Below are 15,457 nucleotides of genomic sequence, written 5' to 3'. Positions count from 1 at the left end.
AAAAAGGCTTCACGTGTTTGAAGTAGGAACGCAAACTCTATATCCTTTCACTTATAAGAGGCCAGACCAAGGACCTCACCTCAAATTTTTTAAACATAACAATGCATCTTTCTTCCAAACAGTCACAGTTAGAGAAACTCTTTCTGGTGCACTAATTCTGCGGGGGAGGCTCAAATCTTTTCTGGTCACAAGCGGGTCCTCACCAGTAAGAAGCTGCTCCAGACGGATGCGCTCGTGGGCGGCATGCTGGTCCACCAGGACGAGCAGGTTTCCACCTGGAGGGTTAGCAAGCATTACCTGGGGCTCAGCTGCACAGAGGCAGGCAGGAAAGGCTTAATTCAGACTATTCAACAACATGAGCATAAGCAAAAATATACTAAGTAATACAACTGTATCTTTTATTTCCTGAGAAATCAAAACTATGGGAGAAACACTAACAAATATATATCCCTGATGAAAAGCTTTTTAGTTTATCAGTATTTCATTTATAAAATTAGGTTAGAGTCCTTCATTCCTAATGTTTAAATACTAGTTTTGATTTATTAATGAAACTTCAATACAGTGAAGGATCATTAAACACATTATTATGACCTGCTGGCCCTCAGCTGCAAGCTACTCTGAAACCCATGAAGAATGCATATACTTTAGCTCAGAGGCCAGTAAATTTTTTCTGTCAAGAGCCAGATGGTGACCGTACAGTTTTAGACCATACAATTTCTGTCATCACTACTAACCTATTCATTTTGAGCCAAAGCAGCCACAGACAAGTTGTGTTCCAATAAAACTTTATTTATAAACACTAAAATAAGAATCTCATATTATTCTAAACAATTTATTTGAAAGATAAAGAGTTACAGAGAGAGAGAGAGGGAGAGAGAAATCTTCCATCCACCGGTTCATTCACCAAATGGCCACAATGGCCAGGGCTGGACCAGACTGAAGCCAAGATCCAGGAATTCCATCTGGGTCTCCCACAAGGCTGGCAGGAGGCCAAGCACTTGGATCATCAACCACTGCCTTCCTGGGCACAAAAGCAAGAAGCCGGATCAGAAGCAGAGTGTGGCTGGGACTTGATCCAGCACTTTGATACAGGATGCTGGTGATGCAAGCAGTAGCTTAACCCACTGGCCTCGAAATGGATGTTTAAAAATAAATTTAAAAGGGGCTGGCTGGCGCTGTGGCTCACTAGGCTAATCCTCTGCCTGTGGCGCCAGTTCTAGTCCTGGTTGGGGCGCTGGTTCTGTCCTGGTTGCTCCTCTTCCAGTTCAGCTCTCTGCTGTGGCCTGGGGGAAGGTAGTGGAGGATGGCCCAGGTGATTGGGCACCTGCACCCGCATAGGAGACCAGGAGGAAGCACCTGGCTCCTGGCTTTGGATAGGCGCAGTGCGCCGGATGTAGCAGCCATTTTGGGGGTGAACCAACGGAAGGAAGACCTTTCTCTCTGTCTCTCTCACTAACTCTGCCTGTCAAAAAAAAAAATTTTTTTTTTTTTTTAATTTAAAAAGGGGCTAGCATTGTGGCACAGTGGGTTAAGAAACCGCCTGCAACTCTAGCATCTCATACTGGAGCACCAGTTTGAGCCCTGGCTGCTCCACTTCTGATCCAGCTCTCTGGTAAATACACCTGGGAAAGCGTGGAAGATGGCCCAAGTTTCTCAGGCCACCCATGTAGAAGAGCAAGACAAAGTTCCTGGTTCCTGGCTTCGGCCTGTTGTGGCTTTTTGAGGAGTGAACCAGCAGTTGGAAGATACCTCTCTGTCATTCTGCCTTTCAAATAAGTAAAAACAATCTTTAATTAAACAATTAAAAATTTTTAAAACATGTCTTTCAAAACCAAAAATAAACAAAAACTACTACCTGTAGCTGGGTTTCCCACTGGTCAAAGTCTGCCCTGTTTCAGACTGAGTTTCTCAGATTTTGATGAGCAAACACAAACCTAGGATCTTATTAAAATGCAGATCAATTCAGAAAGCCAGCGTTGGGACACAAGCTTATGCAATTCCAACCGACTCCCAGGCACGTCCACGTGCAGCAAGGCTTTGGACTCTCAAGAACAAGGCAGAATGTCCTGACCCCAAAAAGCCAAACCTAGAGGAAGTAATTTACTCATCCAGATGTTGCATTTAAAAAAAAAATTTTTTTTTTTATTTTAACACAGTAGCATAGAAGCTTCACGAAGGCAGGAATCTCTGCCTGCTGTACTCCCAGCAAGTGTAGTAGTACCTGACATATGACAGGAACTCAATAAATACAGAATGAAGCTGGAGGACATTATGTTCAGTGAAATAAGCCAGGTACAGAAAAACAAATGGTGTTCCCACTCATACATGGAAGCTAAAAGTGCTGAGTTAGTAGATGTAGAGAGTAAACAGTGGTCACCAGAGGTTCAGAGGGATAGAGGGGAGGAGGACAGAAAGAGGTGAGGGGCAGGTGCTGTGGCCAAGGGGGTTAAGCTGCTGCCTGTGTTGCCCTGCTTCATGTCCCGGCTGCTCCACTGCCAATCCAGCCCCCTGCTAACGGCCTAGGAAAGCAGCGGAAGATGGCCAAAGTGCATGGGCCCCTGCAACCCACATGGGAAATAGGAAAGAAGCTCCTGGCTCCTGGCTGGGCCAGCCCTGGCCATTGCAGCCACTTGGGGAGTGAACAGGCGGATGGAAGATTGCTCTTTCTCTCTCTCTCAACCCATTCCCATCTCTCCCCCTTTCTTTCTGTAACTGCCTTTCAAATAAAATGAATAAATCTTTAAAAAAAAAAAAAAGGAGGTCAGGTAACAAGTACCAAAATGCAGTTGGATAGCAGGAAAAAGTTCTGATGCCTTACGTCATAGAAGGGTGACTATGGTTTACAACCGTCTTTTACATGCTTTCTAAAGAACTAGAAGAGAAGAATTTGAAGGCTCCGAACTCAAAGAACTGATCAATGTTTAAGGAGTTGGAAGTGTTATCACCCTGACTGTTCACTACACACTGTATGCATCACCACACTGTATTCCATATGAGTCATTTTCATATGTCAATACAAAATTTCTTGACAAAAAGAAATATACTATGGTTTTAACAGGCAGAGTGATACAAAAAGGTTCTGAGGTATTATTACTTTTAAAACTTAGTGCTTAACATAGTGCTTGGTAATTCAATTAATATTTATTAAAGAATGTATTGCTTACCTGGCCTTTACTAAGACTATAGATCATAAGTGTCCTCAACCCCCAACACACACAAAACAGTAACTGTGCAGTGGTGGGGAACATCTGGCCCGTGACATCACTGACTCTGGCCCTGCCAAGACAACTAAAGGCAGCACTCACATTTCAGTAAATCTATAGCAGGCTAATTTTAAAGTTGGTAATCTTGTATAGCATGTGCATAATGTTATAAACATCCAAATGGCCCTTGCCAGAAAAAAGGCTCCCCACCCCATTAATGGATGTGTTGATTAATTTTAGTCATCATTACACAATATACCCATATATCAAATCATCACTCTCTACAACTTAAATTTATAAAATTTCCTTTGTCAACTATACCACAATGAAACTGAAAAAAATAAAACTAGTGCTACCATAAATAAATAAGTAAACAAATATAAACATGAATGAGTGAATCTTTATTTTTTAGGGTGTCATACTGTACTACTGTATTTTATAGTAGACAGACACATACAACATAAAATGCTAATATATGGCATTAGCATCACTGTAATTTAAAACAATAATACTCATTTTTTTTTCTTTTTATTTTTTCTTTTTATTTTTTAAATTTTTTTGACAGGCAGAGTGGACAGTGAGAGAGAGAGATAGAGAGAAAGGTCTTCCTTTTTGCCATTGGTTCACCCTCCAATGGCCACCGCGGTAGGCGCGCTGCGGCCGGCGCACCACACTGATCCGATGGCAGGAGCCAGGTGCTTCTCCTGGTCTCCCATGGGGTGCAGGGCCCAAGGACTTGGGCCATCCTCCACTGCACTCCCTGGCCACAGCAGAGAGCTGGCCTGGAAGAGGGGCAACTAGGACAGAATCCGGCACCCGATCGGGACTAGAACCCGGTGTGCTGGCACCGCAAGGCAGAGGATTAGCCTAGTGAGCCGCGGCGCCGGCCGAGATTTCGGTATTTCAAAAACAAGAAAAAAATTCCAAGCAATCAAATTTCAAGAAAAAAAAAAAAAAAACTATGAATTTTCTAGAAGTAGTAAAACTATAGGAATTTGATCTTCTAGTTACATATTGCTGATCATTCTGAGAACTTCAGGTTAATGTGCCCTGGATCTATTCTTCACTAAACAAGGTAGAAGGGAACATTTTGGCTACAGAGAGAATGGACTGCTTTTAGAGCTCAGCAGCACTCTCCCGCAGTCTGCAGCCAGCCCCGCCTGGCGCCCAGGCTCTCCGCGACTCCTGCCTTTTCCAGGAGGCTTCCCCATCAGGCAGGCTGTGTCAGTGCCCCCCTTATCTGTGGGCATACGTTCCACGATCCCCAGCAGAGGTAGTACTGAACCCCACATATATTGTTTTTGTTTAATTTGTAAATTGGACACAGGAAGAGATCAGCAATAACTATCAATAAAATAATATATTATAATACACTAGATTATATATATAATATAATAATAGTGGCAGCACCATACTCTTGTGCTTTGGGGGCACCAAGTGAAATAAAGGTTACTTGAACACAAGCACTGTGATACCTTCGGAGCTGATCTAATAGCCTCACAGCGTGCACACACTGGACCTACATCACTGGCAGGACAAAGGATGGCTTGGGGCCGGCACTGTGGCGTAGCAGGTAAAGCTGCTGCCTGCAGTGCTGGCATCCCATACTGTTTGGGTCCTGTACTGTTTGCACCAGTTTGGATCCCGACTGCTCCACTTCCGATCCAGCTCTCTGCTGTGGCCTGGGAAAGTAGTGGAAGATGGCCCAAGTGCTTGGGCTCCTGCACCCACGTGGGAGACCCAGAAAAAGTTCCTGGCTCCTGGCGTTGGATTGGCCCAGCTCTAGCCATTGCAGCCACCTGGGGAGTGAACCAGAGGATGAAAGATTTTCTCTTTCTCTCTCTCTCTCTCTCTCTCTCTCTCTCTCTCTCTCTCTCTCTGCCTCTCTGTAACTCAGCCTTTCAAATAAACAAATAAATCTTAAAAAAAAAAAAAAAAGGATGGCTTGAGATTTTATCACGCTACTCAGAATGTTGCCCAATTTAAAATGGTTTTATTTCTAAAATTTTCCATTTAACATATTCAGACCACAGTTGACTATGGATAACTAAAACTGCAGAAATCAAGCCAAAGACACAGAGAGGCTCCTGCAAATATCCTCAAGATTCTTCTCCCATTAAAAACATCTCCTCTGCCCTCCCCTCCCCCTTCTTCAGTCCCTCCCTTCCGCATCACATTTTTCTGAATCTTCTCTGGTGGTCTCCATGAGCACCTTCCGCATTTTGTCTCTTCTCTCCCTCAAACAGCTCTCATTGGCTACCGTCCCTGATCTGTCTGAAAACCACAGGCCTCACCTCGCTTACTGTCTCAGCAGCATGGAGCACGAAGTCTTGGCTTTGCAACACAGCATTCTTCTGTTTTCCTCCTGTTTCTCTAGCAATTCCTTCACAACCTCTTTTGCTGGCTCACCCTTTGCTACCCAGCCATCACATGTTGAATTATTCTATATTCAGGGCCTCTCCTCACTACTCATTCTTTTTTCTAGATGATAAAAGTTTATGCTAGGCGTTCAATGACAAATCTTATGCTTGAAAACTTAAATTTGTATCCCTAGATCAGAACAGCACTTTTCCAGTCCGGAGCTGCAGGACCCGCTCCATTCCTGGCATCTCTTATCTCACGATGTTCCCCTTTCCCAGTCTGCTCTCCCTCCAACATCACCCTGCAACATCATCCACTGAGCTATGGAAGGAAGAAAACCAGGGGTCACCTTTGAGATACCCTCCCCATATCCAAGGCATCACCAAGCCCTGCTGAGTTTATTCCCGAAATATGTTTTCATTTATTTCTCACTAGTCTGTCCTGGTCTCAGCTAACCATTGTTTCTTAAATACTGTGATATCTTTCCACATCACTTGCTCTGTAGTTACTGGAATTCCACTCCCACTGCCAACCCATTCTCCATACTACAATCAAAACATTCTTTCCAAAGAGCAAATGTGATGTGGTACATACCACCCCAAAAATGACACCAAATAAATAAATAAATAAAAAGCTTTTGATTGTTTCCCCTCGGTGTTGGGACAAAGCAAAGTTTCTAACTGTTATTCAAGGCCTGGCTCCTCCAACTGCTCTCCAGCCTCATCTCCAGCTACACTTGCTCTGCTTCTGCATATGTCACTCCCTCCCTTCTGCACCCAGTTAACTCGTGCTCATACTTCAGATCTCACTTTACCAAGAAGCTTTTTCTTGGCCTCTCCAGCAAAATCAAATCTCCCAATACAGGTTCATATGGCATCTTGTATCTTTTACAACATAAGCTAGGGTTACAATTTTATGTTTGTTATTTATCTGTTTCTCAGGAGTATAGCTTTTCCCATCATCATATTCTTAGGCCTGGTATATTCCCCAGTATACAACAGGAATTCAATCAATATTCGTTCAATGAGGGGCAGGCATTGTAGCACAGGGGGCTAAGGCAATGCTTGGGATGGGATTCCACATCCCATTTCAAAGTGCTGGTTCAAGTCCCAGCTGCTGTTTCCAATCAAGCACCTCGCTAATGTACGTAGGAAGCAGCAGGTGATGGCTCAAGAGCTTGAGCCTGCCACCCAAGTTAAAGATCCAAATAGAGTTCTTGGCCCCTGGCTTTGGCCTGGCTCAGCCCTGGCTATTGTGGCCATTTGAAGAGTAAACCAGTGGGTAAAAGATCTCTCTTTCTCTCTGTCTCTCCCCATTACTCTGCTTTTCAGGTAAATAATCTTTAAAAAAATATTTGTTGAATCAGTCAATGTAACATACTATTAGTGTTTCACTAGGGCAGGTCACCAGGCAGTTCTAAGTAACTCTCAATAAACCTAACAGAGTTCATCACATAGATTTTCATTTATTATGAAGAGAAAACATGAAAATATTTACAAGTCAAATAATATAAAATATTTTGCAGAATAAAAGATGAAATGCCCCCTTTGCCCACCATTTTACTCCCATGGAACTGCTGCTAATATTTTACTATGTATTTTATATATATGTAAGTATATCTACATACAGAAAATTAATTGTAATTTAAAACCATTGTTTCATGATATTAATCTAGACTATTTTTCCTTCATCTATCAAAATCACTGAAACTGTATGGTATATCAAAAATAACCTTAAAAAAGGTTATCAGAAGACTTGCTGGTTATTAAATTGAGGCTAAAACTCCATTCTTACCTGCTTTGCCATTCTCTTCAGTTTTAGTGCTCATTAAACAGGCAATAAACTTGTTATCCACTTGCTGGAGAACCTGCGTACATTCAAATATGTGACACAACACTACACAAAAATTAACAAAGGCTTATTTACATAGAAAACGATAAAACCGTACTGTGAGTTGTCTTCATTATAACACTCATAATCTAGGGCTGATGTAAAGTGTTGACGGAGTTAAGGAAGTCATTAGGAAGACAAAGAGCAAGGAGAGAGATCAGACAGAGAATGAGAGACCACAAAGGAAGACAGACAGACACCTGAGAGGGACACTCTAACAAAGCTTCAGAGTAGATATGAAATGCTCCCAAGAGAGTGACTCTTAATGGGTAATATGACCACAGAACTGTCTGTGTAAGTAGAGCCTGCTAGTAAATAGGCTGAAACAAATTTTAAAACTTCATGCAGGAACAAGACAAACTATTGTGGAGGAGCTAGTCCATTAAAGCAACAAAGGCCACTGGCAGGGCAGGTGTTTGGCACTGTGCTTAGGATACCACTTGGGAAGCTCACTCCCCACAGCAGACTGCCTGGGTTCAAGTCCTGGCTCCACTTCCAATCCAGCTTCCTGATAATGCACACCGAGGTGGCAGCAGGTGCTGGTTCAAGTACCTGGATCCCTGCCTCCCATGTAGGAAACATGGATTGAGTTCTAGCCTCCTGGCTCTAGCCTGGCACAGCCCTGGCTGTTGCAGGCATCTGGGGCATGAACCAGTGAATGGAAGTGCTTTCTTGACTTGTCTATGTGTCTCTGCCTTTGAAATAAACAAACATATAAAGTTTTGTTTTTTTCTTTTAAAGCCACCAGAGCTTTAGACTTTAAGGATCAACTATCACTTGTTCTGGTACAAGTCAGTGCCAGGTTAGGAGGTTAACTACATCTGTCTACCCTCCTAATTTGCTTCCAAATTGAAAACAAGGTAGGTACTGGTACTGTTGCAAAGGAGGTTAGGCCATGGCTTGCACCGCCAACATACCAATTCCCAGCTGCTCCACTTCTGAGCCAGCTCCCTGCTAACACAGCTGGGAAAGCAGCAAAGGAACGGCCCAAGTGCTTGGGCCCCTGCACCCATGTGGGAGACCTGGAAGAAGCTCCTGACTTTGGTCTGGCCCAGCCCTGGCTGTTGCAGCCATTTGGGGAGTGAACCAGCAGATGGAAGATCTCTCTCTCTTTCTCTCTCTCTGTAGCTCTGCCTTTCAAATAAAATAACTAAATATTTTAAAAATTCATTTAAAAAACCCTAAAAACAAGGTGAGTACAACAGCCACAGTGATGAACAGAGGGCAAAGTAGAAAAGCAAATGAGCTGAGGCATCCCTTTGCTCATGGAGCTCCTCAACGTGGGGGCTTCTGAAGCTTCTGTAGTCTCACGGCAAATACAGTCATTTTCTTTTTCTTTTATTTTTTAAGGTTTATTTATTTATTTAAAAGTTAGAGTTACAGAGAGTAAGGGAGCGATAGAAAGAGTGAGGGCTTCCATTCACTGGTTCACTCCTCAAATGGCTGCGACAGCCAGCACTGGGCCAGGCCATCAGTAGGGAGATGGATCAGAAGTGGAGCAGCCAGGACACAAACCAGCACCCATATGGGATTCCAGCATCGCAGGACGTGGCATTACTCCCATGCCACAACACCAGACCCTGTGGTCATTTTCTAAAGGGCACTGCTGTACATTTCAGGACACAGTCTCCAATGCTATTTTGCTGATTTACAAATGACTGTCAAATACAAATACATATAATCTGCAGAAATGTTAACAATCACTGAAACTGGGAGTCTAATTCATAACTGAGTCTCCCCAAACCTGCTCTCACCACCGAGGACATTTCTTTCTTTGCAATTATAATTAATCCTATGCTTTTCTTCCAACAATCAAGTTCTGGTAAGATAAAAAAAAAAACAAAAACAACCATGTGCCAAGACCAAGGTAGTCTATATCACTAAATAAATTCAATGACGTGAGAGTTAATCCAGCTTAGGCCTTATATATATTTTCATGAGATTTCAAAGTCAATCTTTTACCTGCATTGAATGAATCATTTCTTTGGTGAAACGATAGGGATACAAAATGTTGTGAATTTTAACTGCTAAGCTCTCAGCCTGGCCACTGCTTACATCAACAGCAACCTAGAAAGACCCAGCACAAATGTCATTTAAATGTTAATTGTTATGTCTGCAGAACTGATTTACCAAAGATTTCAAAGTGCTTTAAAAATATTCACTCTCATATAATCTATTAAAGATGGCTTGAATTCAGGGAACTTACAGAAATTCAAAAAGCTCTATGAATAATCGTCTTAAATAAGTTTGTTTAAACACACGAAATGACAAAAACCAATACTGTTTCAGATCAACAATCTGTCTACACTCCAAGTCCTTCAAGATCTTGACTGAACAAATCAGTGATGGAGAGTTCACTTATTATGCACACTCTGCAGTGCAGAAGGTACCTTCTGTGAACTCTCGCTGTGAACAGAAACCCACGTCTACAGAAGAGGCTGCACCGCTTTCTCTATTGATGACAGTTTTCTCAGCACCACCCTGAACACTGCACCACAGCTGATGACAGGGTTTCCAACAGTGATAAACACATTCACTATCCACACACTGACTATACAGGTTTAATCCTTCCAAAATGCTATGAATTCTCATTTCTCCTCTCCACATTAAGCATTAATTTCCAAATAAATTACTTGGAAACATACTCAGTTTCTATTCACAATTATACATGTGTGTCCATACTCCGCTTAAATGAAGTTCGAATTGTAACAGAATAGGCAAACAAAAACTGCTGCACACCCACCTCTGGGTAGCGGGTAAATACTGGGTTGTCCCATTCTGAGAGCAAAGACTTCAGGGATGCACTGCCATCAGCATCCTCCACAGTATCTAGGGCAAATGGGAAAGATTCAGCTGGCACCCAGAGCCCCAGGAAAAAGGGTGAACCCCACTTCCCTTGGCTGGAGCCTCAAGACCCAAGATCAGATACACTGCCCTATATTCTACAGATGTTCAGTGTTTGCTTTAACTCTAAATTGTTCTGCTCTGCTACTTTTTAAACTAGAGTTGATGACTGTATCTTCTGTTATTATAGCTTTTCTCCCAACTGTTTACAAAAGGTACTTCAAAATACAAGTCCTGAAAAAGCAACGGCTCAAATTAAATTTGTTGCCTCACTGCTTACAGGTTAAAAAAACAAAAACAAAAACACGTATTTTTAGTAAACATTTAAAAAATAGATGTCTAGGCTGGCGCCTCGGCTCAATAGGCTAATCCTCCGCCTGCGGCGCCGGCACACCAGGTTCTAGTCCCGGTCAGGGCACTGGATTCTGTCTTGGTTGCCCCTCTTCTAGTCTGGCTTTCTGCTGTGGCCCGGGAGTGCAGTGGAGGATGGCCCAAGTCCTTGGGCCCTGCACCCGCATGTGAGACCAGGAGAAGCACCTGGCTCCTGGCTTCAGATCAGTGCAATGTGCCGGCCACAGCGCGCCAGCCATTGGAGGGTGAACCAACGGCAAAAGGAAGATCTTTCTCTTTCTCTCTCTCTCTCTCACTGTCCACTCTGCCTGTCAAAAAAAAAAAAAAAAAAAAAGATGTCTGTCACTTTTTTCAGTTTTACTTAGATAAAGTTACTGCAGCATGCAGTGTGACCCCCATCATTAAAAATAAGAAACATCTCCCTGATCACAAAGGACCACAGACTGCATAATCACCCAGTATTGACCTCAAGTCTGGAAAAGTAATTTCTGATCTAAATGCATACACTGAATTACTTAGTTCTGCTGTGAAACAGGGCCATGGGGAATTCCTGGTTCCAGTAAGGCACAGCTGGCACTGATCAAGCTTACTAATGCAGCCCTGTTTTGTTCTGTGCGTGAGGTGGCACGGCGTGTACAAGGTGTCCAGACAATCCGTTATTGCCCCTACCTCTGTCATTCTGTCTTGCCACAGTGCTCTCCTGAACTCTTGGAAGGAAAGGAAGAACAAGGTCACTTCTAAAAGGATGACATCTGTACTGAGACCCTAAATATAAAAAGGAAAAACCTAGAAATTTAAGCTCAAAATATAAAGTAGTAAAAAGTTAAATTACATAAAATCTCTTTCTGCACCAAATGAATTAAGACACAAGGCAATCTACTAAACATTGCACTGAGAAACCTAAATTCTTTAATTTAGGAGCTTACATTTTTAAAAGAGATTTATTTATTTGAAAGGCAGGGTGACAGGAAGGGAGGGAGGGAGAGGGAGAGAGAGAGAGAGAGAGAGAGAGAGAGAACAGAATATCAATCTTCCATCCAAAATAACTCCAACAGTTGGGGCTGGATCAGGCCACAGTTAGAGCCACGAACTCAATTCCAGTCTCCCACGTGGATGGCAGAGGCCCAAGAACACTGGCCATCTTCAGCTGACTTCTCAGGTGCATTAGCAGAGAGCTGGACTGGAAGTGGAGCAGCTGGGACCCTAACCAGTGCTCTGACATGAGATGCTGGTGCCACAACGCCAGCCCTTAGGAGTCTACACGAATGCTAGTCCCATTACCCATCTCTATGGAACAGGATGGCAACCTGTGTCGCAGGGGTTCTCAATGGGGCAATTTATCATAGGGAGACATCTGGCAACGTCTTGAGATATTGTTCATTGAAAACAACTTGGGTGAAGTTTGCTACTGGTACCTAGCAGATAAAGGCCAGGGTTGCTGTTAAATACCCTACAATGAAGAGAACAACCTCTTCAAAAAAGGGTTATCTAGAAAAACCCAGTGTAAGACAGAGTGTACTGTCACCAACAACTTGGAACAACATTTGTATATTTCACTATGAGAGCATTTACGTCATTCTAATTATGTTTGGACAGCTGTCTTCCCTAACAGACTGTGAACTCCTGAAAGCCAATTAATCTTCAATGTCGATATAACCTAAATCAGTTTCAGAAATTCAAAAACACTACGAATTTAGGAGCCGGTTGTAATAGGACTCTTGATTTTATTACAAGAAAACAAATGTGGGAATTCAGACATTTCTTTCGGCACTTTACTCCTCAGTAACTGTTATTGTGTGATTATGACACTTCCTACAAGGACTCTACAGGTTGATAAATTGTGTATATATGTTCATGTGAATATGCAAGATATAGGCAGTAGAAATAAGTAATCCAAAAGTGGACTCTGTTAATTCATTAAAATATCTTCCTTTGGAAATTTGGACTTACAAGATTACAGTGCAGTAACTCTAAGTGTAGATAGAGCAAACATTCTTAGCACCTCAATCTAATCTGTTTAATTAAAATTTGTATAAATGTAAATTAGTGTAAGAGAATAAAGTAATATCTAATCAAGTTATTTTTCAAAAGATTGCAGTAAGTTTTTGGTCTAAACTTAAACTTTGTTCATTTTGTACATACTCTATGTTAATTCTAATTGCCCTGTTGTGATGTGTATTTATATACAGTGTGCAGAAAGTGTTCGTGGAATTTCAATTCCAGTTGTGGATTGCATTGCTCGAGAATGTTTGCTTATAAAAATTTGAAGGTGCAATCAAATGCTACTAGTTTTTCTGATTTTTAAGACAATCTTAAGTATCAAGCCTTCCTGGGTAGTACTTACTAAATGACTTTTTGTATTTAGGCATTTGCATAAAATTGCTGAACAAGACTAATAGCCACATTAACTCAACAATTTTAAAAGACCTTTTTGGGCAGGATGGGTATATAATTTTTTAGCTCTATTTATACCCCAAAGTAGAAAAATTACATTTATATTTACTAGAGCTATTCAAAGAATATACTTTTCTATATTATAGAAACAGGACAGTGAAGAAAAATCATACAGAAAAATAAACATTCATACTATTGCATTAAAAAAAAACTTCAATGTGACAACTCCTTGCCCAGTGTGAATGATCAACAAACGATGAAAGAACAGAGGTGAGCATCTGGCACAGCCGTAGTCACTTGGGACACATCCCACACTGGAGTGCCTGATTTGAGTCCCCAGTTTCTCTGCTTGTGGTCCCGTTTGCTGCTAATGTGCACCCTGGGTGGCAGCAGATGATGGTTCAAGTACTTGGGTTCCTGCCACTCATGTGGGAGACAATAATTGAGTTCCTGGCACCTGCCTTCAGCCAATCTCAGCTACAGATGTTGTAAGCATCTGGAGACTGAGCAAGTAGATAGAAGATCTTCCTCTTTGTCTCTGCCTTTCAAATAAAATGAAAATAAATGAAACAAACAAAACCCAAATGTTGAATGAATACATAAATAAAGAGATGAATGAATGATAAGTTCTCAAGTCAACCTCCAAAGTCTGGTAGGATCTGATCCAAATTCTACTTATCTCTCAGGAGGACAATTAGATTTGAGTTTCAGAAATAATGCAGATGACAATTTTTAAAAAGGAGAAAAACACGATGAAATGATTGCTTCAAAAAATAAATCTGCTGGACTAGAACTGGAAAGAGATAGTAACTAAGAATGATAAAATTGAAGTACAAGGTGAAACAAAGTATAATATAACTGGTATTAGAAAGAATGGAGTTAGCGGCCAGCATTATGCCATGCTGGCATCTCACATGGGTGCCAGTTTGAGTCCCGGCTCCTTTACTTCCAATCAGCCCACTGCTAATCCACCTGGGTAAGCAGTGGAAGATAGCCTAAGCACTTGGGCCTCTACACCCACATGGGAGACCTGGATGGAGTTCCAGGCTCCTGGCTTTGGCCTGGCCCAGCTCCAGCCTTTGTGGTCATTTGGGAAGTGAACCAGCAGATGAAAGATCTCAAATCTCTCTTCTCTCCCTCCCCGTCACTCTGCCTTTCAAACACATATAAAAACCATTAAAAAATTGTAATGCAAAAAATGGAGTTAAAGATTTTTTTTAAATTGCTATGGCTTGGAGTTTTGACACTACTATTTTTTTTTTTTAATTATTTATTTGAAAGTCAAAATTACAGAGAGGGAGAGACAGAGAGATCTTCCACCCATGGTTCACTCCCCAGATGAGTGCAATAGCCAAAGCCAGGAGCCAGGAGCTTCTTCCAGGTCTCCCATGTGGCTACCATCAGCCCAAGCACCTGCGCCATCTTCATTGCTTTTGCCAGGCCATTAGCAGGGAACTGGATGGGAAGTGGAGCAGCTGAGACACAAACCAACACCCATATGGGATGCTGGCATTGCAGGAGGCAGCTTTCTCTGCCAGCCAACAACACCAGCCCTGACACTACTTCTTAAAATTACCTTTACTGATCCTCTTACATACAATAAAATTTATCCCTTAATAATTTATCTCATGTAACATTTCTGTTGTACAACAGCCTTTTCCAGAAAGGCAGCATTTCATCTGAGAGAATGGGGCCTAGAGGCTACCTTTTCACGTAACTTGTTTCCATACCAAAAATGGTTTTCAGTAGGAAATGAGGAGTTCACACGCCCTCAAACATTCACGCTGCACGCTGGTCCAGACAGTTAAGGCTGACATGCTTCACACACCTAGGTTCGTTTCACAGCACATGTTTGAGGATGGCAGTGAAGATTTCTCCCTTTGTTCTAGCAACAGCCACCTCACAGTTTAAGGTAACCCGGTCATTTTCTGGCACTGCATCAGAAGCAGTCACATATAGGGAAGATGAGGTGCAAGTGTTTAAGATTTCTCTCTGATAAACATTCAGTCTAAATCAGGACATGAAACTACACACTTTACGAGCAACTTGGTAGTCTCTACAGCAATACTGACAGAAAAGGGTTTTCTCCCCTGCTTAATACTCAAGTTACTACAGTGATTATGTTTTTTTTTTTCCCACAACGGGGGAAGAAATGGAGAACACTGAAAAGTAAAGGTCTTACTGATCCTTAGAGAAATCAGAGCTTCCTGCTAGAGCTATTCATCCTAAGGAGAAATTGAGTTGATCTGCAATTACATTCACACAATTTACATTCTTTTGCAGCATTTAAGACTTTTAATGTGGATGCAGATTTAATGTTTATCCTCCTAGTGGAAAGCCAAGATTACAGCCAGATGGAAATCAGCTTTACCATCTCCTAACATCTGGTTCTCAACACACTGCCAGAACAATGT

General features: G+C 42.0%; 1 protein-coding gene across 4 annotated transcripts in view; it reads right to left on the bottom strand.

Moving 5' to 3' along the window:
* Positions 1–15,457, bottom strand: part of MLH3 (mutL homolog 3) — a 36,346-nt gene that overhangs the window by 15,682 nt on the left and 5,207 nt on the right. Inside the window, exons 3-7 of one of the 4 annotated variants that reach the window (XM_062181519.1) lie at positions 11,319–11,414; positions 10,198–10,283; positions 9,417–9,521; positions 7,359–7,431; positions 204–308 (exon numbers count right to left, since the gene is read on the bottom strand). In XM_062181519.1, coding sequence (XP_062037503.1) covers positions 204–308; positions 7,359–7,431; positions 9,417–9,521; positions 10,198–10,283; positions 11,319–11,414 — 465 coding nt within the window. The remainder of the gene's footprint in view (positions 1–203; positions 309–7,358; positions 7,432–9,416; positions 9,522–10,197; positions 10,284–11,318; positions 11,415–15,457) is intronic. The other 3 variants (XM_062181520.1, XM_062181521.1, XM_062181522.1) reach the window with 3 other exon arrangements.

Source organism: Lepus europaeus, chromosome 22 (assembly GCF_033115175.1).
Source record: "Lepus europaeus isolate LE1 chromosome 22, mLepTim1.pri, whole genome shotgun sequence".
Lineage (NCBI taxonomy): Eukaryota > Metazoa > Chordata > Mammalia > Lagomorpha > Leporidae > Lepus > Lepus europaeus.
Note: the sequence above shows the minus strand (reverse complement) of the source record. Positions and strands in the feature narration are given on the sequence as shown.